The 24,049-nt window shown below is 46.2% G+C and overlaps 1 protein-coding gene across 4 annotated transcripts; it reads right to left on the bottom strand.

Moving 5' to 3' along the window:
• Nucleotides 1-330: 330 nt before the first annotated feature.
• LOC114515250 (SLP adaptor and CSK interacting membrane protein) lies at nucleotides 331-23,778 on the bottom strand. Of its 4 annotated transcripts, XM_036033199.1 has the most exons (6): nucleotides 22,441-22,748; nucleotides 19,596-19,682; nucleotides 9,410-9,533; nucleotides 7,755-7,818; nucleotides 4,845-4,918; nucleotides 331-2,787 (listed from the first exon to the last, which is right to left on the bottom strand). In XM_036033199.1, exons 3-6 carry the CDS (start codon nucleotides 9,519-9,521, stop codon nucleotides 2,579-2,581), a joined length of 459 nt encoding a protein of 152 aa, XP_035889092.1. In that variant the 5' UTR covers nucleotides 9,522-9,533; nucleotides 19,596-19,682; nucleotides 22,441-22,748; the 3' UTR covers nucleotides 331-2,578. The 4 variants fall into 4 exon arrangements, with proteins under 4 accessions (XP_035889092.1, XP_035889090.1, XP_035889091.1 ...); XM_036033197.1 differs by lacking the exons at nucleotides 19,596-19,682; nucleotides 22,441-22,748 and adding an exon at nucleotides 23,501-23,778; XM_036033198.1 differs by lacking the exon at nucleotides 19,596-19,682 and having other exon boundaries at nucleotides 22,441-22,746.
• Nucleotides 23,779-24,049: the final 271 nt, after the last annotated feature.

Raw genomic sequence — 24,049 nt, forward strand, 5'->3', positions numbered from 1 at the left:
GACAGTCTGTTCCTTGCAGCCTAAAGCATACACACCATTTTTTAAAAAGATTTTATTTATTTATTTTTAGAGAGGGGAAGGGAGGGAGAAAGAGAGGGACAGAAACATCAATGTGTGGTTGCCTCTCGCGTGCTCTCCACTGGGGACCTGGCCCACAACCCAGGCCTGTGCCTTGACTGAGAATCAAATCAGCAACCCTTTGGTTTGCAGGCTGATGCTCAATCTACTGAGCCACACCAGTTAGGGTTGATACACATGATTTTTAAAACTTGCTGCTGGTTCTCTGACAACAATCTTATTTGTGTCACAAAGATGAGGTTGTTAACTTTCTAAAATAAATCTATAATCTATGGTTTTATTGTATGAGTGAACCTTCAGTTCTCAAAAGCAGTTAGGGTAGTAGACCAGGAGTTGTTTTAAAATGACAGTTGTCAATATTTGCAATGATTTCAATGCCATCATAATCATCTTTAGGTTCCATAGAGCTTTGGATAGAAAATATCTTCTTATTTCTAACTTTATGAGTATGTAGCTGGTAGCTGACTTGGGGTTTCCTATGGGGTTAGGATACACAGAAGGTCCTGTGAAATCTTGATATATTTAATTCTATCATCCAAACTTGTAACAACATTATTGGCAAAAATGGGGCTTTATTACAGGTGTCCAAATAATGCATGCTTGTTTTTTTGTCCAACTGATTGATAGAATTTCCATTAGTATTCAACATCCAATAAATATTAAGTACCTACCATGTGCCAGGCTTTGTCCTGGATACTTGGAATATAGCAGTGAGCCAGGTGAGTTCCACCCCATACGAGCCCCAGACTAAAAAAGGAGAATGGAAATGTAGCCAGGCAATTATAATGCAGAGGGAGGAATGTTTTCATAAGGCCAAGTACAAGGAGTAGTGAGGTCCCAGAGGAATTTATTCACTCATTCAACTGATCATTTAGTCAATATTTTTGTTGACTGTCTACAAAGTGCCTGGGCATTGAATGGGAAGAGAGAGAACCGGGGGGCAAAGAGAGATACAGTCTCTGTCCCTACGTTGCTCTCAGTCCAGTGGAGGAGAGGGACGGGTAGACAGGTAGTTACAGCATGCTGATGCTGAGAGGCATTTGCTTTTAACTTTTGTGCAGATGTGGATAGCTTACAGGAAATTTACAAGGGGAAAGCATGCATGTAAAACACTTATATCTGTTAACTTATTTTCTACAATTTTGGAAAAGGGTCCTCTCTTTGATATGTTGAATGCCAGAATTCTATAAGGCCATAGTGAGGGAACCACTGGCCTACAATAAGGAGGTATTAACAGGAAGCTGGAGGTCTCTATGGAGTCTAGAAAGAGACAACCTGGGAGAAAGATTTATCCCCACTGGTCCAGAATTGGTGGAAGGAGGAAGCTTGACATCTCTTGAAGAGGAGCTCAGCCCTGCAATCATTCCCAGGCCTTTTCACAGCTCATGTTCTCTCCCTGCTCATCAGCTGCCTTTAAAGGGATGGCTGAGAAATCAGCATCTTGTGAGTCTGGTTAGAAAGTGTCAAGTCCTGGAGCTCTAGTGGATCAACTCAAAAGAACTGATGAGGTTCAGGAGCCTACAAAGCTGACTTAAGGCTCAGTGACTACACTAGAGTACTCATTTAGCAGGACAGCAGCCCACTCCCCTGGCATCTCATCAGCTACAGAACCTCATACTGGAGATTCTGCCTCCCAGACTCTCAGGGACAGTGATCTGGAGAGAAGGGGCTCAGCTTTATATAGGGAGGAAGCAGTAATGAAAATTATGCAGGAAGGCCTTAAGCCCCTAACTCTCATCTTGAATCTGCCATTTAATCACCCCTTTCTTTCCTGTTTCCCATGATTTTTCCTAGGAGAACCTACTTTTCCTGTAGCCCAATACACATATTGCAAAATGACACTTCTACGTGTAACATCTGTCTTCCGTTGATTGTTTTGGTGCAACTGGGAAGCACAGAAAAAAAAAAACTGTGTGGGAACTTGAACACTATGGTCAGCCTGACCAACATCATAGAGAGGCACTGGGGTTTGAGGTGTGTGTAGGTGGAAAGGGTTCACAGGAACAGAAAGCACTCCCCACCCTTGAAGAACTCACAAGGCTGACGGGGTGATTTGCACACAAGAGCGCTCAGCTGCTACTGCCACCTGAAGATACTATGCAGGAGGTGGGGGGGGGGCTGGTGGGGACAAGACCTTGTGCTCCTAGCCATGGTGCTGGAGATGGGAGCCTAGAGGCCTCTGCACAATCAAACCCCAAGCTTTAAGATCTCTTAAAACAAAGAAGAGAAGGAAAGAGGGAAGGGTGCCGAGAACAGGGTACTCTCTCTGGGTGGGAGCTGTGAAGCTCAGCAGTCCTTCCCGTGGAAACTCGCTCAACAAAAGCTCAAGGCCTGACTCCTCTCAGTCTTCAGGGCTGAGAAATTGCATCTTTCTCTGGCTGACATCATTTGATCACTACATCTTCATGTATGATTCAGAAGTGCTTATGTTATACAGCCCCATAACGATACCACTGCTTTCGGGACTGGACACATGGAAGTTCAAGCATTCTTGATGGTTTTAAAATAAGCCATGTGAACCCTCTTCAGCTTGCCAAAAAGAAGAAATGGTTGTTTTAAAATGATGGTTTTCCATATCCGCAGGGATTTCCACGTCATCATAGTCACATTCAGGCTCGATATAGCTCGGGATGGAAACGGTCTCCTTATTTCTAACTTTATTTACCAATGAGTATGTTGCTGGTGGTGCACTTGCGGTTTCCTGTGGGGCTAGAATATACAAAAAGATTTTTAGACGCAAAGCTCTCATGCATGTATATATTTTTGACCATGTGGTTTAGCATGGCTTTCATGGATTTTGGTGATCTTTTTCTTGGTGGACCAGATCCTCATTTTACAAAGCAAACTAAAGCACAGACATGACACAATCTCAGGATCACCCCAGTGAGTAAATGGCACATATTGGTCAGCCACTTTGACTACCATGTCCCTCTGCCTAAGACCGCACTGCAGTAGGAGCCATGAAACAGAAACTTCGACCAGAAACAGAACAGAGCTAGTAGCCAAGTGAGTAGTGTTGTATCTAAAGATCCTAATTCTCATAAGGAAGTGACACAAACCATATTTCCATTTTGACACATGCCTCACAATGACTTACACTGTTTTCCAGAACTATCGCTAATTACTTATGTATGAATCTCTCTTCTCAGGAAGAAGGGGACAGTGGTACTTTCAAGTGGTAGAATTAGTGGAGTGTGGGTACATAGCAAAAGGACTAAAGTGGCTAGGGGAAGGGTGACAAAACAGCTCAGCTCCACTTTTCATGGGCATGGGAACTGCCTATACCACAATCTCACCTTTTCCTAAGAGAACCCAAACAACGGCCACCATTCCATTTTAGCTTAGCTGCAGAGCTAAGCAGTTAGACAGATCTGAGTTCATGTCCAGGCTCCAGCAGTCACTCGCTGTGTGACCATGGGTAAGTCACTTAACTTCTCTGTACCTAAGTGTCTGCACCTGTTGGAGGGTAATAATAATGTACTTGCTTCATAGAGTTGTTGAGAAGATTAAATGAGATAATGTAAAGTGTCGGGCACAGGGCCCAACACACGGTACGTGCTCAATAATGTTAGCTAATATCACTACTTATCCACTCAGTCAAAACATTTTCATTAATTATCTGCTAAACTCCAGGCACTATTCTTAGTGGTGGGTAAGCAGTGGTAAACAAGACAAGAAAGGTTCCTATTTCCTAGAGTTTATATTCTCGTGGAAGAGGTTGATAAATAAATGAACAATAACTAGATAAGACAATTCTGGTCATTCCTGTAAGTTTCCTAAAGAAAACTAGTGAGATTGCTCTAGATAGAGTGGTTAGGGAAGGGCTCTTTGGGGTGGTGACATGTGAGTCAACACTTGGAGGAAGAGGTAGAGCCAGCTGTGTGAAGAGCTTAAGAAACAACATTCTAGTCAAGGGAACCAGGCAGATACAAATGTGAGAGGCCCTTGCCCTGGCCAGTGTGGCTCAGTTGGCTGGGCGTTGTCCTGCAAACCAACGAGTCACAGGTTCAATTCCTGGTCAGGGCACATGCCTGGGTTGCCGGGTTTGGTCCCCAGTCAGGGCACATGCAGGAGGCAACCAATCAATATTTCTCTCTCACACTGAGGTTTCTTTCCCTCTCTTTCTCCCTCCCTTCCTCTGTCTCTAGAATTAATAAAAGAGAAATAATAAAAAATAAAAAATAACAAGTGTGAGAGGCCCAGTGACAACCCAAAGTTCCTTTGTACTCATATCTCAAGCCAGAATTTGAATATGAATTTATAAACTGAACAATGGAAGCACTGATACTTATTCTAATCCTTTTAAACTGATGTAATCAGATTGCTGCCATCTACAAATCCTTGTGTTATAGACTGAATGTTTGTGTCCACAAAATGTTGGAGCCCTAACCGCCAGTGTGGCTGTATTTAGAGATGGAGCCTCTAAGAAAGTAATTGATGTTAAATAAGATCATAAGGCTACAGCTCTGGCCCACTAGGATTAGTGCCCTTATAAAAAGAGACACCAGAGAACACTCCCCACCGTGTGAGCACACAGCAAGAAGGCAGCCATCTTCAAGTCAGGAAGACAGTCCTCACCAGAAACCAAATCAGCTGACACAGTGATCTTGGATTTCTAGCCTCCAGAACTGTAAGAAAATAAATTTCTGTTGTGCAAGCTATCCTGTCTGTAATATTTTGTTATGGGCAGCCTGATCCAACTAAGACACCTCGATAAATTTGTTATCCTCTTCTGAATGAGACTGTTATCAGCAAAATATACTTACAGGCATCTTGTTGAGAAAGAAAATCCCTGGGTGGTAGAGGGGGTAATTGAACTGATGATTGATTGAGAACATTCCTGGAGAGAAAGAAAGAGGAGTTGGTGTTTGCTTTTGACCATGCTCCATCAGTGGATTTAAAGGAAAGCATCGAAGAAAGTGGCTAGGGTCGAATAGTCAAGACTTGGTCACTATGACCTGGAAGCATTACCTTCCCTTTCTAGGGATCGCACCCCATTTGTAACTGGTACTCTAAAGAAACCACTTCCACTAGCTGAGAGCATCTGGACTTGAGGGAAGGGAGTTGAGGTGCTGTAACTAAGAGCATGGAGCACTGCCCCCACTCCTGTGCTCACCTGGGCTGGTGAAGATGGGGAGGTAAGCACCAGCTGTATTTTGACTTGCAACACTAATGTCCTCCCAAAGCTAATTGTACACACACCATGTGACAGCAATTCCACTACTAGATATACACCCTACCAAAATGCTTGCGTATGCTTGCCAAAAGACGTGTCCTAGAATGGTTGTAGCAGCACTAATAATAACATCCTGAAACTGGACACTACTCAAATGCTCATCAGCAGTGGAATGGATGAGTTCCCTGTAGTACAATACTCCATAGCAGTGAGAGTGCACAATTTATAACCACGCACAATGAATCTCACAAAAGTGCTGAGCAAGAACACCAAATAATACATACTGTATAGCTCCATTTACAAAAAGCACAAAAACAAGAAAGCCCTTGGGGTGGAATGACTGAAAGGGAATATGAGATGTTGAGGTGCTGATAATTTTGGTTTTCAATCTGGGTGCCAGCTACCTGGGTCTATTTAGTTTGTGGAAATTCGCTGATTGGTACTCTTACTGTGTACACTTTTCTGTATTCATTTTTTTTTTTGCTAAGAAGTTTCAAAAAAAGATAGACTCCAAGCAAGCCTCCTTACCTAGACCCCCATTCCCATCTGTGTACTCTGATTTTCAAACTGGTACTAGATTCTTCTGAGTTGTGGTCTTACTTATGTGGTTAATCCCCCTGGGAAAGCATAAGCATTTTTAGGTTGTGGGCATGAGTGGAGGACGGGACATGTGGCAAGAGCTCTATCAGTGACCTTTTTCTCCACCTGCCTGTGGCTCTTCCTAGGAGAGGAGGGAAATTTATCTGACTCTTAAATTTGGGCAAGTCCAGCTCCTCCCCCTTTCTCCTCCAAAGCAGGCCTGAATGCAGGAAGCATATATTCTGCTCTGGTCTTTGCCACTCAGAGAAAGGGCTGCCCTGCAGCGGAGACCTGAGGTTCTCCAGAGCTGCCTGTGCACTGCACAGGAAAGCTCGCCTGGTTTTGATTAGGAAACGCACTTGCCCACGGAGAGGTGCCACATTCTGCAATGCCGGTTTTGTTCTCAATAAAGGAGATATTCTGGTCACCTAACTGCATGGCACGTTTGTCATACTCCTCATTGGATCAGAACTAGTGGGGAAGAGGCCTATTATTTGCTGGATCCCTTGAGCCCTGACAAAATTCATTTTAGAAAAGTATAGATTTTGTTTCAGATGGTGTGTACATTCCGATGTAAGTTATTTCCTGGGAGATAACCTCTAAACTCCTGGAATATGCTGCTTGATAAGAGTGACTTTGTGTACTCAGGGCCTTGGGCCAGCCAGATAGTTTATGCTAACTATGTGACTGATGGCGAATGCCTGCTTGTGTTTGCCTAGGGCCACAGGTCATGCTGTATCTCTTTGACTTCTGGAGGGGCTGGACGCTGAGTAGCTAAAGTAGTCATGCGGGCGCTCCCTGCCTCTGTGACTGATCCCCAGTGAAATCCCTAGCAATCAAGGTGCAGGTGAGCTTCTCGGATGGGCACAGGCTGTCAGAGCTCATGCTGCAAGGAGCAAGTGCAGTCTGTGTGATTTCACTGGGAGAGGGCTCCCGGAAGCTTGCCCCTGGCTTCTCCTGGACTCCACCCTATAGGTCTTTTTCCTTTGCTGGTCTTTGTCTGGATCCTTGCACTGTAATGGCCCATAACCATAAACATAACAATGTTTCTGGGTCCTGTGAGTCCTCCTAGAATCGTCTAGCCTGAGGGTGGGCTTGGGAACCCCCAACACAGACAGCACTCATAAAGCCCCGAAGATATCACTGACAGACTTAGGCAGGCCTAGGAAGAATGGAAAATCACCAGGCTAGAAAATGGCACTGTGGGAAGCTGCCTGAGACCCTCCCCAGGAAAAACAGTTGAAGATTAGGGTCTGGGGTCAGCCTATCCAGCATAACAGGATGCAGCTTTAACTCAAGCCTGCACCCAGCAACCAGCTCTAGCCAATCAAACTCTGATACCCTTCGCGGGGGGGGGTGGGGAGGGGTTTGTGTTTAAAAACTCTGACCTAAGAACAAGCAAATGAGTCCTGATCTCCCTTGCTTGGCTCCACTTTCCCTCTTATTCCCCACTAATAAACCCTGTTCTTAGCTCGCTGTGTCTGCCTGGTTTCTTGAGCAACTCCGACCTAACAATCACAAAACACAAAAGTAAAGCAGATGCATTATCTTTGTTCAGCATAATAGCTTTTAGAGGACTATACTTTTAACCCATTTGAAGAAAAGCAGGGCCAGGCTCACTCCGAGTGGTGCACCCAGAGCACAGGGCCCGACCTGCGACCTCTACCAAAGTAGTGGACGTGAGGGACACTTGGAGAGACGTGAGGGACACTTGGAGAGCAGACAGAGGCAGATGGCGCCCCGCACCCCCACAGCCCTGAGACCTCTCCCCTTGAAGTGGGGAGAGTTGACAGGCATGGCATCTCACTGGCTGCCAAGGGAAAGCGGGCGTGTAACACTCTCGCACAGCAGCGGAAGCCCAAGAGTGGAAGTGAACCAGCGGTTCTCAAAATTAAAAAGCAGAAGGATTTCCCCTACTTACTCATACATCATTTCTTCATCTTTTTGTTTCTGTTTCAAGGGCTTAGCAATTTCCAATGTCTTGCCTAAGGAAACAAATAAACATATTGACTTAGGAAGAATTAACAAAACTTGTGATTTTAGAGTTTAAAAATCCTCAGAAACCACGTGGGTTCAGGACTTTTGGAAGAACCACCAAGAAGAAGCAGATTTAGGGACACTGAGCAAAACATCGGCAGAGCTGGAATTTAACCCAGGCTGCCTGGGCCTTTTGCTGACCCCATGAAGGCAGGAGCACGCGGGCCATGTTTATCTCCTCATTGCGAGTAGACGCAGGGCACATAGTTGGTTCTCAGAAAGATTGGTCAGATGAATAAGCAAAAGTGTTCTTGGGAGGAGATAAAGTAAAGAATGGGAAAAGCGGTTTGTAAATTATGATGTCCTGGGCATATAACTTATTAGTTATAAATAGCTTGTTAATAAGAGTGGGTCAAGATACAAGAATAGGTGATGTTTTTGTTCAGGGTTATGATTTTGTCTTAGAATGGGACATTTTAAGAAGGCAAATGGATAGGGACCAAAATACACACTTTGTATTTAAAAACTGATTACCATTAAGGGGTAGAGAGGAAATAATATTAAACAGGGAGCTCCATGGACCTGGGTTCTGCTCCCAACTCTGCCACCAACCCCTACAAGATCCCAACCATGGCTTTACCTCCTGCTGCATCTTAATTTTCTTATCTCTAAAAAGAGATTGAGAAGAATGATAGTAAGATTTCATTCTTGTGCAACCCTGACACTCTAGCACTGGCTTAGCCAGATTCTGAGGCTGTGTCCAGATGTGGCAGTGACTTGATCATGGTGGGGTGGCTCCCAGGGAGGCCCAGGGGACATGGCTGTACCTCTCCATGTATTTAGCATTCCCAGGGGTACTCCAGGTCTAGGTCATTACGTAAAGTGATAAGATCTCAAGAAAACACACTACTGAAACACAGATTGCATACCTCTGGAGAGGAATATCAAAATGGAGAACCCTCTTGTAGATAATCTAAAGCTAGCATTAATCTCCAGATAGCTGCTTATTTATGTCTGAGGTTGCCAAGAAGCTCTGGCCAAGGTGGGTAATACCAGAATTCAGAGTATGATCTTAGAGGAGGTGAGCATGGTGGACAAACAGGTTGATCGTAGATTGAGTCTATTCTTCATGCTTCAGGACATTTTTAAAAGCTACTTATTGAGGTATGACCAGCATATAAAAAGCTGTACACATTTAATGTATACAACTTGATGGGTTTGGAACTAAGACAGCTTTTGACATTACACAGACTCGTGCTCTATTCCAAGTCTCAGACATAGGATGCTGTGATCAGCAGCCACAATAAAGAGAAAAAGCACTGGAGCACAGTGCGCCTTGGAAGAGACTCTGCTTTCACCCAAGCCCTTTGGGCTGCAACAGCTCTTGGACTTCAGTTAACCTCCCTCCCTTCACTATGTGGATGGGGAAACCGAGGCTCAGGATACAAGTTAGTGGCAGGGCTCGAACTGAAACCCAGAAAGCATGATGCTTAGTCCAAAGTTCAGCCCATACAGGCCCAGAACTAATCTTCTTGCTCTAAAGGAGCCCTAATGCACTGATAACCAGCCCTCCACCCGCCTAGGTGAGATGGCTATTACCTCGTCTGAACAGCCACCTATAGACACAGCACATGATGAGGCCCACGACCAAAGAGACTGTGATGATGGCCACAGCTAAGATGATCCAGAAATGGTCTTTCCACCAATCCATTGCAGTGGATTCCTGAGGACAATGGAGAGAGAGGAATGAGGCATGAGTGAAAGGCATCCTGGGGTGGCAGGGACGGTTACCTTCCGTGTCGTGTGAGGATACATCTGCTCAGGGATCAGGCGGGCACTGGTTCACTGTCAAATCCTGCCAGTCAGCAGCCGGGAAGCGGCAGGCAAACCACTTAACCTACTCTGAGCCTCGGTGTCTTGTCGGCAATATGGGAGTGACACCACCTATGACTTCACAGGGGATTCGTGAGGGTAAGCTATGAAGGGACTAGGTACTCTAGAAATGACAGAGGTAATCACTGCTCTTTCTTATATTGTCAAACATGCAGTAGGAGGAGAAATGCCATTAAAGCGAAACTGACTGCAGTTGCTTTTATATCAAACAGGCAATATAGGCTTAATTCATAATGCAGAGACAGAATTTTGAGAGGTTCTTTTGAGATGAGGGCTAGAAAAATACCTTGATGGGTGTTTTTGAGTGAAGCATGGTCAGAAGGGGGAAGGTGAAGATGCAAAGCACACTGAGTTAGTCTGCATGAGAAAGTAACAGGAATTTGGGGGCTGAGGGTGGGCTGACTAGAGAGCAGGAAAGCCTGGGAAGAGAGTAGTAGCAGAGGGCAAGGTCCAGAAGAGAGTGTTAGATGTTCTCCCCACAAAAAAGAAATTGTAATTATGTGATGTGATGGGGGCGTTAGCTAATGCAATGTTGGTAGCCATTTTACAATACAGAACTGTATCAAACCAACAGTGTGATTTGTCACAGTGTAATAGGTCAATTACATATAAATAGAGTTGGGGGGGGGATAAAAACAAAGAAGATAGCACAAAGTCGGGGCATCATTAGAAAGATTCCGCGGTGCAAAGTGACCAGTGCCTTTGTAGGACAGTTATGTCCAACATTCACCCTTAAACTGTTGTCATCTTCTGTTCCCATCAAATCTTCCATTAAATGGCACAACAACAGCTTTTGTGAAGAGAACCTGTAGAAAAATGACATGTGTGCAGTAGTTGTCCAAGCCAGGGGTGTCATAGGGACAAGCAGAGAGAAGATATCAGCTGCCAGGCTCCAAGTGACATTGGGGGGCAGGCTTCAGGAATTCAGAGGGACCTGGGGAGGGTCTGGGTTCCCCTCACTCACGGAATGGGTACTCTGTGAATACCCTTGGATATTAAAGTAAAAATGGTCCTTGAGGCCTGGGAGAGATCCTGGAATATCCTGGTTATGTGAGAATCAGCTTCTTGTGTCATCATTTAGCCCATGCGTGTTGATGCAGTGCCCTTTCTGATTCATGCTTTTGAGTAATATCAACAATGTCGACAGGAGCCCAGGCAGGTGGCAGAGGAACAGGGGCAAAGTCAGCTAAGGCCAGCATTACTACAAAGACCTCCTAACCTGACTGTTTAAAAGTGTACATTACTGACAGTGTCTTTATTTATTAAGTAATCATTTTACAATTTGGATTTTCAGTTCCAAATTCTGTTTCCTTAGTGAAGGTTTGGCTTAATCAAATATAATGCTTTGTCTATTAATAAAGTTGTATGGGGCAGAACCCACCATGTATAACCAGCACTGTTCTGTGCTCACCATTCTGTAGCTGTCTTTTTTGCTCAACATTGTTTTTGTTATTTACTCATGTTGGAAAATGTGCTGAGGATTTATTTAAAGAGAGCAAAGTGCCAACGACCAGAGATGAGGGGTATCTCATCGCCCAGGCAGGTGGTAGGCAGAGGTTTTGTTGTAGGTCACCCTTTTAGGATGCACACAAAAAAGTAATGGGAGGAAGAAGAACAAAGGGAAAAGGAAGCCATGGAGATGAGAAGCTTGGCTTTCAATGGGGGTTATGAAAGTGGGTTTTGCAGGGACCCATGAGGTCAAAGGGCACTGGACTTAAGTGCCACCACATAGCAGAGGGCTATGTTCAGTAAACCTAAATTGGAATCTGACATTTTAAAAATGTCCTTTTAATTCCTAGTTTAAAAAATTATTTTTGAACTTTTACCTTCTTAGTGCTGGTGAACCAGATAGGTCAATAAATAGAATTTCTTCCCATCATTTCTCTTTTTTTTCTCATTCAAATGTGTGTCTCTTTATCTAATGTTTCTCTCCTACTTTTTATCTCTTTGTCTTTTTGTCTTACTCTTGACGGACTTCTCCACAAAGCAATATGAACACCTCCTTTAGAGCAATGGAAGCAAATACTGGGACACGAGGGTTAAAAGCCAGTGCATCCAAGGAGCATGACTGGGTGGAAGGAGGGAAGTGGGAGGCTGCTGTAACTTTCCGCCGTAAACCTTCTGGATTACTTGATATTTTTAAACTATTTACATTTAGTTTGATAAAATTGAAAAAGAGTCAACCAACCATATATAGTCTAACTTCCATGAAAAACCATAGCTCAGATTTCAAATTCAAAGAAATTATGTCAGAAAGTGAAACTATGAGTCACTTTTCAGAACGATGCGGAGTGATAAGTATTTTGTAGTTGTGTTCTTATAGAGATTGAGTGAATCTGATTTTCCATCAGATGTTTCGAGTATGTTCAGTGCCCAAGCAGTCCACAAGGGCTTTCTCATCTCTCCCCTCAGCTCATCCGCACCACCACACTTCTTTCAACCACAGCCAAGCTGAAACTGAGGTCAAATGACTTGCCCAAGGTCAGCCAGGTGAGAAGGAGGGCAGCTACTTCCCATGTTACAGAGCCTTCCTCTGTTGATATTAGTCATGATGCTCCCAAGTCATCAATGAAAAGCCAAACAGGATGCAGGACACCTTACTTCAAAAGGAGCATCTCATCCCTTCTCAGCCTTTTGGCTAAGATCAAGTGCAAAAGGCGCTTCACTGTGGTCCTGGCATGTGGCATGAGGAGCCAAGGATGAATGAATGATCAGGGACCACAGTTGACAATAAGCATCTCAAGATCCCCCCATTCTAAGGCCAGAGAAATAGCCCTCCCCCCCATGGACCGCTGAGATACCTTTCAACAGAACCAAGCAGAGCTTGTCTTTTTGGGAGAGTGCAACTGAGAGAGAGAAGGGGCCCAAAGAGAATCACATCCGATTCCCAGTAGCATGTCCTTCACCAGGACAGTTCAATGGCCAGGGTGCCACCAGAGAGGTGAGAGGCACTCTGGGGAGTGACAGTGGGGAGTCCGGTCAGTGGGCAGCATGCAGTGGCTACATGGTCAAGTCCACACCCTGGAAAGCGGTGCGAGCTGAATCCCACCCGTGTCGGCAGGCCTGCAGTAGGTACAACTGTGGGGTGCAGGATCGCTGAGAGCTACTAGAACGTGGGGCAAGGAAGTGTTTGCCTGAGAGGATGCTGGTAGTCAGCTCAGTGATGCAGCTGGGTCTCTCAAAGGTCCACAAGAAAACTCTCGAGGGCCAAGGGCCAGAGTCCTTTACTCAACACTGCAATCTAGCTCAGCATGAATGGCCCACTGATGGGAGACTTCTGTGGAGAAGTGTTTGTCCTGGTTTTTCCTCCTCTATCCAATACCAGAGAAGAAGGTGCAGGGGAGGGGTGCTGAGGGAGCTGAGGCAGCCCCACCCCCTAACCACTCCCTGCACTGAGGCAAAGGGGAGAGAGTTTTGAGTCAAAGATTGAAGTTTTCAAAAAAGCGCAACTGCCCTGGCTGGTATGGCTCAGTTGGTTGGAGCATTATCCCATAACCGATAGGTCACAGATTTTGGTTCCCAGTCAGGACACACGCCTGGGTTGCAGGTTCTGTCGCTGCTCTCACAATTTTCGACAAACACAGCTCCTTAAAGCACAAATGTATTATCTTACAGCTCTGGAGGTCAAAAGTCAACACAATGTCACTGGGCTAAAATCAAAGTGTGGCAAGTGTGGTAGGGCTCTGTGCTCTGCTGGAGGCTCAGCCAGAGAAGCCACTTCCTTGTCCCTTTCAGCTTTCAGAGGTCACTCCTGTTCCTTGGCCCCTGACCTTGTCCTCCACCTGCAGAGCCAGCAGTGTTGCATGCCTCTGACACAGGAAGGTTCTTCAGGCAAGACTCAGACTTAGAGTTGGTTCAGGGCCCCATGAACCAGAGTGGGGCCCACTGGCCAGCACAGGCCAAAGAGGGTAGGATCCAGTGTGAGGCGGAGCTGGTCCAACTCTGAACCCTAGGTCAGCAGGTGCCAGAGCACAGGGTGGGAGTGGAGGCTTAGGGACTGAGTCCCCATGTACAGCTGTGGGGATCCAAGCTGTCAGGAGGAGTCAGGGAGCTGCAAGGCTTCACCTCGGTTTCTGTAGACTGGAGAGCATTTGGTGGACACCATGAATGGAAAGAGGAGGAATAGGAGGAACTATGGGAACACACTTTAGCTATTAGAGTAAGGTTCGTTGGGCCACAATCCTGAAGGATATCCTAAGTTCCTGACCCTACCTGAACCTTGGAATCACCTGTGGAACTTGAGACTATGCTGCTGTCTGCAGTTCATCAGAGACTCCGATTACATTATTCTGGGCTGGGGCCTGGCCACTGAGATATTATTTGTTTTAATAAAGTTCTCCAATGGATTATAATAAGAGGCCAAGGTTGAGAACCATTAACATACATGTTATCACTAAATCTTTATTATAACCTTGTTACATAATGGGGGCTATGATTACTCTTGTTTTACAGATGATGAAATAGAACTTAGAGAGATTAAGCAATTTGCTAAAGGCAACACAGCCACTGACTGGCTGACCTAAGATGGCAGCTCAGCCCTGTCCACTACCAAAATCCATGCTCTCTTTACTTTGCCAGGCTGACACCAGGCTGACAGAAGCTTCTTGTCATTACAGAACTGAAAGCAGAACCCTCAGTCAAGAACTTCCAATATTGGCAAGACCTCAGCTTTAAGCTGTGACTTGTCTCATATAATAAGAACCTCAATATGAAAATGCACTTTACAAAAGTAACATGCATCATAGGCTAACTTACCACAAGTTCTAAGTACTCTGCATGCACCATTTCATTTAATCCTCACAAAGGCTCTATAAGGTAGATCATAATTATTATCCCATTTCACAAATAAGAAAACAGAGGCTTAAGACTTCCAGTCAAGATGGAAATGTAGGACACATCCTTGCACAACTACAGAAAAAAATTATAACTGGACTACAAAACAAATATCATCCAGAACCATCAGATAATCAAGCTGTATGGAAGTCCAACAACCAAGGATTTTAAGAAGCCACATTCATCCAGATGGGCCATGCTACAAAGACAGGGAAGCAATGCAGCTCTACCTAACACATAGAAACAAACACAGGGAGCCTGCCAAAACTAGGAGACAAAGAAATATGGTCCAGTTGAAAGAACAGAACAAAACTCCAGAAATACAATGAAATGAAATGGAGATAAGCAATCTATCAGATGCAGAGTTCAAAACACTGGTTATCAGGATGCTCTAGGGACTCATTGGGGACTTCAATGGCATAAAAAAGACCCAGGCAGAAATAAAAGTTATATTAAAGGGAATAAAGAAAAATCTACAGGGAACCAACAGTGGAGGGGATGAAACTGAGAATCAAATCAATGATTTAGAACATAAAGAAGAAAAAAATTCAATCAGAATAGCAAGAACAAAAACGAATTAAAAAAATGAGGATAGTCTAAGAAGCCTCTGGGACATCTCCAAACATACCAACATCCTCATGAAATCATAAGGATGCCAGAAAGAGAAGAGAAAGAGCAAGAAATTGAAAACTTATTTGAAAAAAATAAAGAAAAAACCTTCCCTAATTTGTTAAAGGAAATAGACATGTAAGTCCAGGAAGCACAGAGAGTCCCAAACAAGTTGGACCCAAAGAAGACCACACCAAGACACATCATAATTAAAATGCCAAAGGTTACAGAGAGAATCTTAAGAGCAGCAAGAGAAAAGCAGAGAGTTACCTACAAAGGAGTTCCCATAAGATTGTCAGCTGATTTCTCAAAAGAAACTTTACAGGCTAGAAGGGACTGGTAAGAAGTATTCAAAGAGATGAAAAGCAAGGACCTACATCGTAGATTACTCTGTCCAGCAAAGCTATCATTTAGAATGGAAGGGCAGATAAAGTACTTCCCAGGCAAGGTAAAGCTAAAGGAGTTTATCATCACCAAGTCATTATTACATGAAACGTTAAGGGACTTATTTAAGAAAAAGATGAAGATCAAAACTATGAACATTAAAGTGGCAATAAATTCCCAGCTATCAACAATTGAATCTGAAAAACTAAGCAAACAAGAACAGAAACAGAATCATAGATATGGAGATCACTTGAAGGGCTATCAACTGGGTAGGGAAAGGAGGAGAATGGGGGAAAAGGTACAGGGATTAAGAAGCATAATTGGTAAGTACAAAATAGATGGGGGAATGTTAAGAATGGTATAGAAAATGTAGAAGCCAAAGAACTTAAATGCATGACCCATGGACAAGAACTAAGGGGGGAATGGAGATTGCTTGAGAGAATGGGGGTAAACTGGGAGGAGGGAGGCAAAGGGGAAAAATTGGGACAACTGTAATAGCATAATCAATAAAATATATATATTTTAAAAAGAAAGTAGAGGCTTATGAGAGCTCAATAACTTGTCCAAGGCTGTAGAGCTAGCGAGCAGAAAAATCAAAAGCCAAACCCAGATCTTTCTGACTCTAGAGCCCTAGCTGGTGACCATCAAAGCCAGGCCGTGGGAGAAGTATTAAAATGCAGACCCCAGAGTCCTACGTCCCTACTCCACTCCCAGCCCTGATTTGTAGGCATGGTGTGGGACTTAGGTATTAGCATTTATGACAAGCACTCCAGGTGGTTCTCAGGCTTGGGAAGAACACTGCATCAGCTGGGGCAGGTGGGGCAGGTGAGGAAGCTGGAGGCTTGTTTCCCACAACAGTCAGAAGCAGCAGCAGCAGTTGCTGGGTGGAGTGAAAGGCATTAAAAAAGACTCCTCGAACCCAAATGCATTTCCTGTCTGCTTGTCACACAGTGCCTGGAATTTCATCATTATCAAGTCACTTCTCTCCAGAGCAAAGTTCCATGCTCCCTCCCCTCTCCACTTCCCCTCATTTGCTTGGTGTGCCAGATGCTGGGGAAAAGAAACTAACTTTTACTAGGATGTGAAAGACTTCATTGGATTTCCGGGTTCTTCCTTAGGGCATTGGCAGGAGCAGGGGCATCTAGAATTTTATCCAAAGTCCTTGGAACATGGTTATAACCAAGTACAAGACAGTAATGGCGTTCCTAAAGGACCAAAGAGACCCAGGAAGACCCTGGTGTCCCAGCATCATCCTCCTGTGTGTCATCCCCTCCCTACTTCACAGATGCTCCCTGCTCAGGAGCTCCGTGCCCCTACTCTGTCCCCGCTTTGTCCTCCACCTTCCTGCCCTCAGGACAGACTGCATCTCATTCACTCCGGGATCAACCGGCAACAAAACCCAGGAGGCAAGAGAAGCTGAATTTCAAGAAGGGAGGAAACTAAGGGTGAGGAAAGGCTGTGTATTTACAAGAGACTTCAGTAAACTGTGAAGATGCCAGGAGAAAGAATGACACAAAGGGACAGATGAGAGCAGATGATCAGAGGAGCAGAGGAGGTACACTTGCAGGCCCAGGTGGAAGAGTGAATGTTTAACAGGGAACCGAGCACTGGCTGGTGTGACTCAGTGGACTGAGTATGGGCTGCAAACCAAAGGGGCGCCAGTTTGATTCCCAGTCAGGGCACATGCCTGGGTTGCAGGCCAGGTCCCCAGTGGGGGCCACTTGTGAAGCAACCACACATTGATGTTTCTCTCCCTTTCTTTCTCCCTCCTTTACCCTTACATCCAGAAGCTCCCATTCTCTCCAAAGTAGGGTGCTGGGTGGGGAGGGGTAGGAGGCAGACACACACCCTCTCCACCATTATGTTACAATCAATACACGAAAGGCATTTTTCCCCTCCAACTGAGCCCACATGCTCTTACTGGGATGGCTGTCTCTCAATATTTGTTCATTGTCTCCCACAGTGGCCTGAAAACTCCATGAGAGCAAGGGCTTTGACCCTCTCTTTCATGTTGTTTCCAGAGCCTAGAGCATCACCTGGAACACGGTGGGCACTCCATTTGTGTCTGTGGCTATAGGCACAAATAATGCCCTGGCCCCTTACCCTGACTCTGCTGGACCTCCCTCACAACAATGCAGGGTAGTAGGCAGCTTGGATCCAACGTCTGAAATTCTAATTCCAAAGCCACCTCACCTGGACACATGACCTGAGGCAGGTTCCCTGTCCTCCATCTGCCACCTGCTGCTGGCAACGAACAGCTGACTGAGAAGCACAGGACACACAGGCGCCAGAGCGGGGAGTTCCAGCTTCTGTCTTATCTCTCCCCATTCCTTGGGAACCTCAGACACCACTGTCCATGAGTCTGTTGCAACTCTGAGTGGGGCAAGAGTGGGAGTGTGGCTCAGAGCAGCAGCCATCCCAGCCCCAAGTCTCACTTCCCCAAAAGGCACTTCTGGGGAGTTGGTGACAGAAATCATACTCACTGTCCATCGCCGGGAATTCCAGAGACTGAGAGGCTGTGGGTTTATTTAGCACTTGCTTTTTTTTTCAAACAAGATCCTCAGAGCAAGACATACAGCTTACCATGTCACAGCTACTCATATATTCACACAGATGAAACAAATTTCTTCAAATGTCTTCATGACATGTGGGGCATGCCAACATCTTCTCAACTATTTCAGCCGATCTCACCAAGAGTACTGAGTGTGAGCCCCCAGATTTATTCCACAGCCCACTGCTGGCTGTGCCCTGCATGCTGAAAAACCTGAGTCTTCCTCATGAAGAATAAATGATCTGAAATAGCCATGAGTCCTAAAAGGTGGAGGTAGAATGTGTGTAGGGAAGGGTTTCGAGTTTCAGAAAGTTGGAGTTGCAAGAAGCCTCAAAAAAGTGTCTGTAGAAGGAGGCAGACTTGCAAACAGCTCAGCAAGAAGCTGGGGAGATCTGAATTCTAATCCAGCTCCTTGCTTCTGAGGACTGTGTCTGAGGAGTGGCCTTGGACACTCATCTCCTTAGATGAGGCCTGCACTGACCAAGACAGCAGCCACTGGCCCCAAGAGGCTATTCTATTGAGCACTTGCTAAGCGAGGTGGCAAGTTGGAACTGAGAAGTAAGTGTGAAATGCACACTAGATTTCAAAGACATAGTGTGGAAAGAAGAATGTAAAAAGTCTTGTTATTAAATACTTACGTCGATTACATATTGAAATGATAATATTTAAAATATATTGGGGTAAGTAAAATGTATTATTAAAATGTCATCTTTTTCCCCTGTTTTTGTACCTACTCCCCACTGAAGTTTTTTCCCCTCGGTCCTGCTCACATTTTTATTCTTAATATCAACCATGTGGGCAAGTTGTACTTACTCAAAGAATATGAAACTATAAAAACGGAATGGAATTCAACAGGAGAATGGATAAAATGGCTGGTATATTCACACAATAAAATGCTACCTAGAACCTTGGCTGGTGTGCCTCAGTGGATTGAGCGCCGGACTGGGAACCAAAGAGTCACTTGTTCGATTCCAAGTCAGGGCACATCCTGGGTTGCAGGCCAGGTCCCCAGGACACACAAGAGGCAACCACACATGGATGTTTCTCTCCCTCTCTTTCTCCCTCCCTTCCCCTCTCTCTAAAAATAAATAAATAAATAAATAAATAAATCTTTTAAAAAATGCTACCTAGAAATTTTAAAAAATGGATTTCTGATACAATGGATTTCTAAACAATGTAGATGAACCCTGGAAACATTAAGTGCAAGAAGCCAGAGGTAAATGAGCACAGCCTGTGTGCTTCTCTGTATAGGAAGTTCAAGAACAGACTCAACGATGTGATTGAGGTAGAACTTGGCACAGCGGCTGCAATGGGGGAGGAAGGGGTGTGATTGGAAAGGGGCACAAGGGGACTTTCTGGGGTGATGGAAATATTCTACATCTTATTTTGGGCAATGGTTACAGAGCATACACAATTGTCAAATGTATTGAACTGCGTATTTAAAACCTGTGTGTTTTATTTATACCTCATTTTAAAAATAGAAGTAAAAAATAGAATGAGCTGCCTTTAAAGTACTTAGCTGGCTGGGCCGGGATTGAAGTTGGCTGGTAGGAACTGGAGAAGATAGAATTCCTCTGTGTACTGGGTGGGGGACCTGGAGTTCTGGGGGAGAAGGAGAGGGGAAGAGGTGAGAGGAGGGGAGGGCAGGGGGCCAGCTGTGGGGTAGGAAGGTGGAAGGGGCAACTGGTGGCAGGTGATCAGGGGTGAAGTGGCCATGGCATTTTAAGAACAGGGCTGTTGTTTGAATTGCTGCCTTACAGCCTTACAAAGCTCTCCCCGTGGCCCCCTGCCCAATCTTTAGTGAAATCTATTGTATCTGCCATTTTGTTTTGGGTGTAGGGAACCAAGAAGAGAGCTGACTTTACCTTTGGTCAGTGCGGTATGGGACAGGGGGCCCCCTGGGAACCCCACAGCAGTCTCAGGGAGGGCTTGGACTTCAGCAGAGCATAAGATGAGGGTTTGAGTTGGTCTCAACCTAGATCCCAAGGGCCTGGGAGACTGAATATATCAGTTAATACTTGCAGGGCAGTATAAGCATTTCTCTCCTGAATTCACCTCTAGTTCCCAGACAGTCACTGCCCAGGCTCACTGGGGGCGGGGGAGGGGGGAGGGAAGGTGGGAGTGGGTGGTGGGAGAGGGGATCCCTGCCAGACCTCATGGCTGAGGTCAACAGCAAAATGGCCATGTGGATAGTTCCTGGCAACTTACAAGCCAAGTGTGCCTGGGAAAGGGCAGAGCAATGTAATTAAAAGGGGTGCAGCCTCTCTTCTCCCTCTGTCTACCCTCCCACTTCTGTGAAAGGCTGATCCCAGGGAACTAAGGGGGCGAGGGCAAACTGAACGAGCCGCTCTGGCCACGCAGCACCGTGCTGACCGCACCCGGGGCCTTCAGTGGACAGTGCATCTGGCACACCCTCACGCCCAGATCCATCTTCGTGTTGGATTTGTTTCCTTACAGGATCCAACCCTGTTCGTGTGTGCTTAGCCGTGCTCATTCGTCGTTCTCCTGGCACATTGGTCTGCCTTCAGTTAGAAACTACTCTGTTTGCTAGCAAAAGGGAAAAAGGAATGATAAAATCCCATCCCGGCAAAGCTGTGGTGAAACGGATCCTCCATACACATTCCCTTACATTTTTTTGGAAAGCAAATAGTAATACATTTAAAAAATAGTTGCTGTCCTGTGATTCCATAACATCATTTCTAGAAGTCTAACCTCAGAAATAATCCAGAGGAAGTAAAACCTAAGTGCACACATGTGTGTGAAGACGAACCTGAGTGTGCAGATGAGCAGGGAGCTGCCCAGCAGCCCCACCCTGGGGCACGGGAGGAGAAGATGACAGAAGAGTCACCTGATGGGACAGGACGCGGCAATCGGGCAACAGGAAGAAAACATCATGAGGGGACAGTTGGGAAACTGGTGAAAAGGAAAGGAGTGGAATACAACCGTGTCTGTGCTGCAGCCACACCAGCAAGGGCGGGCCCCTGAGCCTGCGGCTGGGGCAACGGGGAGCGAACATGGAAAAACGATTTTGATTTTTGGGTGTGGGAGAATAGGGCCCTTCTTTCTGTCGCTATCATTTGGCCTTACTGTGAAGCATAAGGTAAACACACTTTCAGAAACTTAGGTGTCACACCTTGAAAGAGCTTCTGCTCCCTGATCCCAAACAGGTCGCCTTTGTAGTATCTCTGAGATGCTGGTTGCCCTTAGCAGAGCGCCCCAGAGTGGCAGATCATTCAAGCTTCCGGGTACATTTACCCCCAAATTTCTACCATCCAGAAGTGTTTCCTTGCATCCAAATGGTTTCTTTGTTCACTTTTCTTATGCATTTGGTTCTAAGAATATGAAGGAAAACTCACAACCTGTCCCTCCGTGGTTCCCAGGCAATGCCGGTGTTGTGGCTGGGTGCAGGAGGCACAGAAACCTGGGTCCTGACCACAGTGGTGATGTTTGTATTTCTATTTCTAGAATGTGTTTACATCAAAATAAAACTTTTCAAAATACCTATACCCAGGAAAAAAAGATTAGAAGGTGAAATCCAAACTCTTCCCTGTCACCGTTGTGAGGTGGTGGAATTTGGAACCACTGTTTCTGTATTTCTCTGTAGTTTTCTAACTCTCAGAGGTAGGGCAGGGGAAGATCCTTAAAAAATAAAAAGAAAAAGAAGCCCCTTGGCCTTGTCATCTCCAGGCTCATCAATGTCCATTTTCAATTCTCCCTCAGAGGTCACTACGTGCAAAGGGCAGGGAAGGGAGTGCTTTCAGATGAGTGATGCGTGGGAAGGTGGAAGTGGAAGCAACAGAGCTGAACCCAGGTCTCCTGCACAGTAATTTTCCACAGGGCAAGAGCAGGTAACAAAATGGAGATCTGACCCCAATCCAATACACCTCGATCCCAAGGCCTCTGGAAGGCAGGATGCCTTACAGATAAATGTCTGAGTGCCAGAGGCACAGTGACAAAGTTACCTAGGCTGGTGGTGGTGCAAGGTTTTCATCCAGCAGCTCCATGACACAGCCCAAAGTTTGCACAGTGGGCGCCTCCACCCGACCCTCCGCACGGACCCCTCGGGGCCCTCAGCTACCAAAACTCCCAGCAGCATCCTGAGAGGTAACAACCTCACTCCCAGTTGTCATTTCAACCTGACACATGGGCTTCTTCATCACCCCAACGCACACACACACAGGAGGAAATGGAGGCCCCACAGGGGCGCAGTGATTCTGAGGTCACCCAGCCAGTGACTGGCACAGTGGGTTCTTCAAGACCAGTGTCTCTCCAACCCCACCCAGTGGTCGTATGGAGGCTCCAGCCACAACCCCCAGGCCAACCCTGAATGGTCACTCACACAACAGGCCCAGATGCTTACCTGGGTCATAAGCAAGTTCAGATGTGAGCGGCTGAGGGGACGGCAGTGTCTTGAGTGCCGTGGCTGAGGCACAGCAGACGAGAGGCGTTCCTCGCCCACAGGCCCCTCACCCGCCCCAGAGCAGCGAGTGCCAAGGCCTGACCACACTTCCTCTTTCGGCTCAGCCCCTGGGAAAGGCCCGGGCGCCCTCACCGGGCCATTCTTTCTTCCAGGGAATCTGACTCCTGAGGCTTTCCTGGAGCCAGAGTCTTCTTGCTGTCCCCGTGGCCCCTCCAGGAGCTCGTCCTAGTGAGGCTGGGTCAGGCCCTGGGTTGGGGGACAGGGGTGTTCCTACAGTCGTGTCTGTCATGAGCATCCCCGGAGCTCGGAGCTCGGAGCTCGGAGCTCGGGAGCAGAGGACCCTGACTCCCACCAAGAGGCAGACCTGGGTAAGGGCCCAGCTCGCCTGTGACAGGCATTCCATCCCACGTGCACCCGCACCGAGAGCAGCTCACACAAAGCCCAGGGAGCCCTGGAGTCGCTAACCTGGCTTCTACTCGGAGAGGAGAGGGAAGTTCTCCTGTTCCAGAGGGTACGTAACAGCTGGCATCCAGAAATTTTGACTGAATTGGGTTTTTCCCCACAACTCGATAAGACAGTTTCCAGGGAGGATGACAGCCTCTGAACAGGACCGGTCGCCCACAAGGACACCGATCAACCATTCTGTTGAGCTGACTGCTCAGATAGAGATGAGCAACTGTGTCAGCACGAACAGCCTGACTGTGTGCATGGGGTCTGCCTGGAATTCACAAGTTATTGTTCTCAGCAATAATGATGACACCCTGGGATGTCTGGAAAATGTCTTGGGAAACAAAAAGCTTCCTGGTTGGTAGTGTTTGCTAAGTTCCACAATGTAACTACTCCCACTGTGGCGGATTCCAAGCTCCCAGCAGGATGTTGCTGGAGGGCACTGGTACGAGAGGAATGCAATGGGCCGTGCGCCACAGAACTGGGGAGCCCATGACTGAGCCCCTGCTGGGGGCCAGGGCCTGACACCAGGGTTTTCCACTCCTCCACTTACCTGGAAGATGATCGTCTCCATGTTACAGGTAGGAACACTGACACTCTGGGAGGTGATATCCTGAATCAACTCTGCACAGCCAGGGAGGGACTCTGAAATCCGAACCCAGCTCCGTTCATTTGCAAAGTCTATGCTACTTCTTATTAGGATCCATCTAAAGAGTAGCTTCTCAAAAACCTCCCTAAAAGCAAATTTTAAATGAGCTTTCAAGAAGTGAATAAATGCTTCTGTGGGTAGAGGTCATCCTCTGCTACTAAAGCAGCAACTCTTTGGCTTGTGATCCACTGATTCGTTCATAAATGATGTCATTAACCGTTCAGGACGACCCCATCCAGCTGTGATGCAGCAGACTTCACAAACCTGCTGCTTCCACAGAGCACCTGGAATAGCAAGTCCAAGCCTGGGGTGCCAGAGATCAGAATTCCAGGGTCAGTCTGCTAACAACTCCCAACATGAAACCTTCCCCTGCCTGAGCCTCAGTTTCCTCATTTGTAAAATGAGTCAACTGATAAACAGGAAGCAGCTCCAGCGATGGGGCTGTGGAATCTC

The sequence above is a fragment of the Phyllostomus discolor genome, chromosome 8 (genome assembly GCF_004126475.2).
Source record: "Phyllostomus discolor isolate MPI-MPIP mPhyDis1 chromosome 8, mPhyDis1.pri.v3, whole genome shotgun sequence".
NCBI classification, from domain to species: domain Eukaryota; kingdom Metazoa; phylum Chordata; class Mammalia; order Chiroptera; family Phyllostomidae; genus Phyllostomus; species Phyllostomus discolor.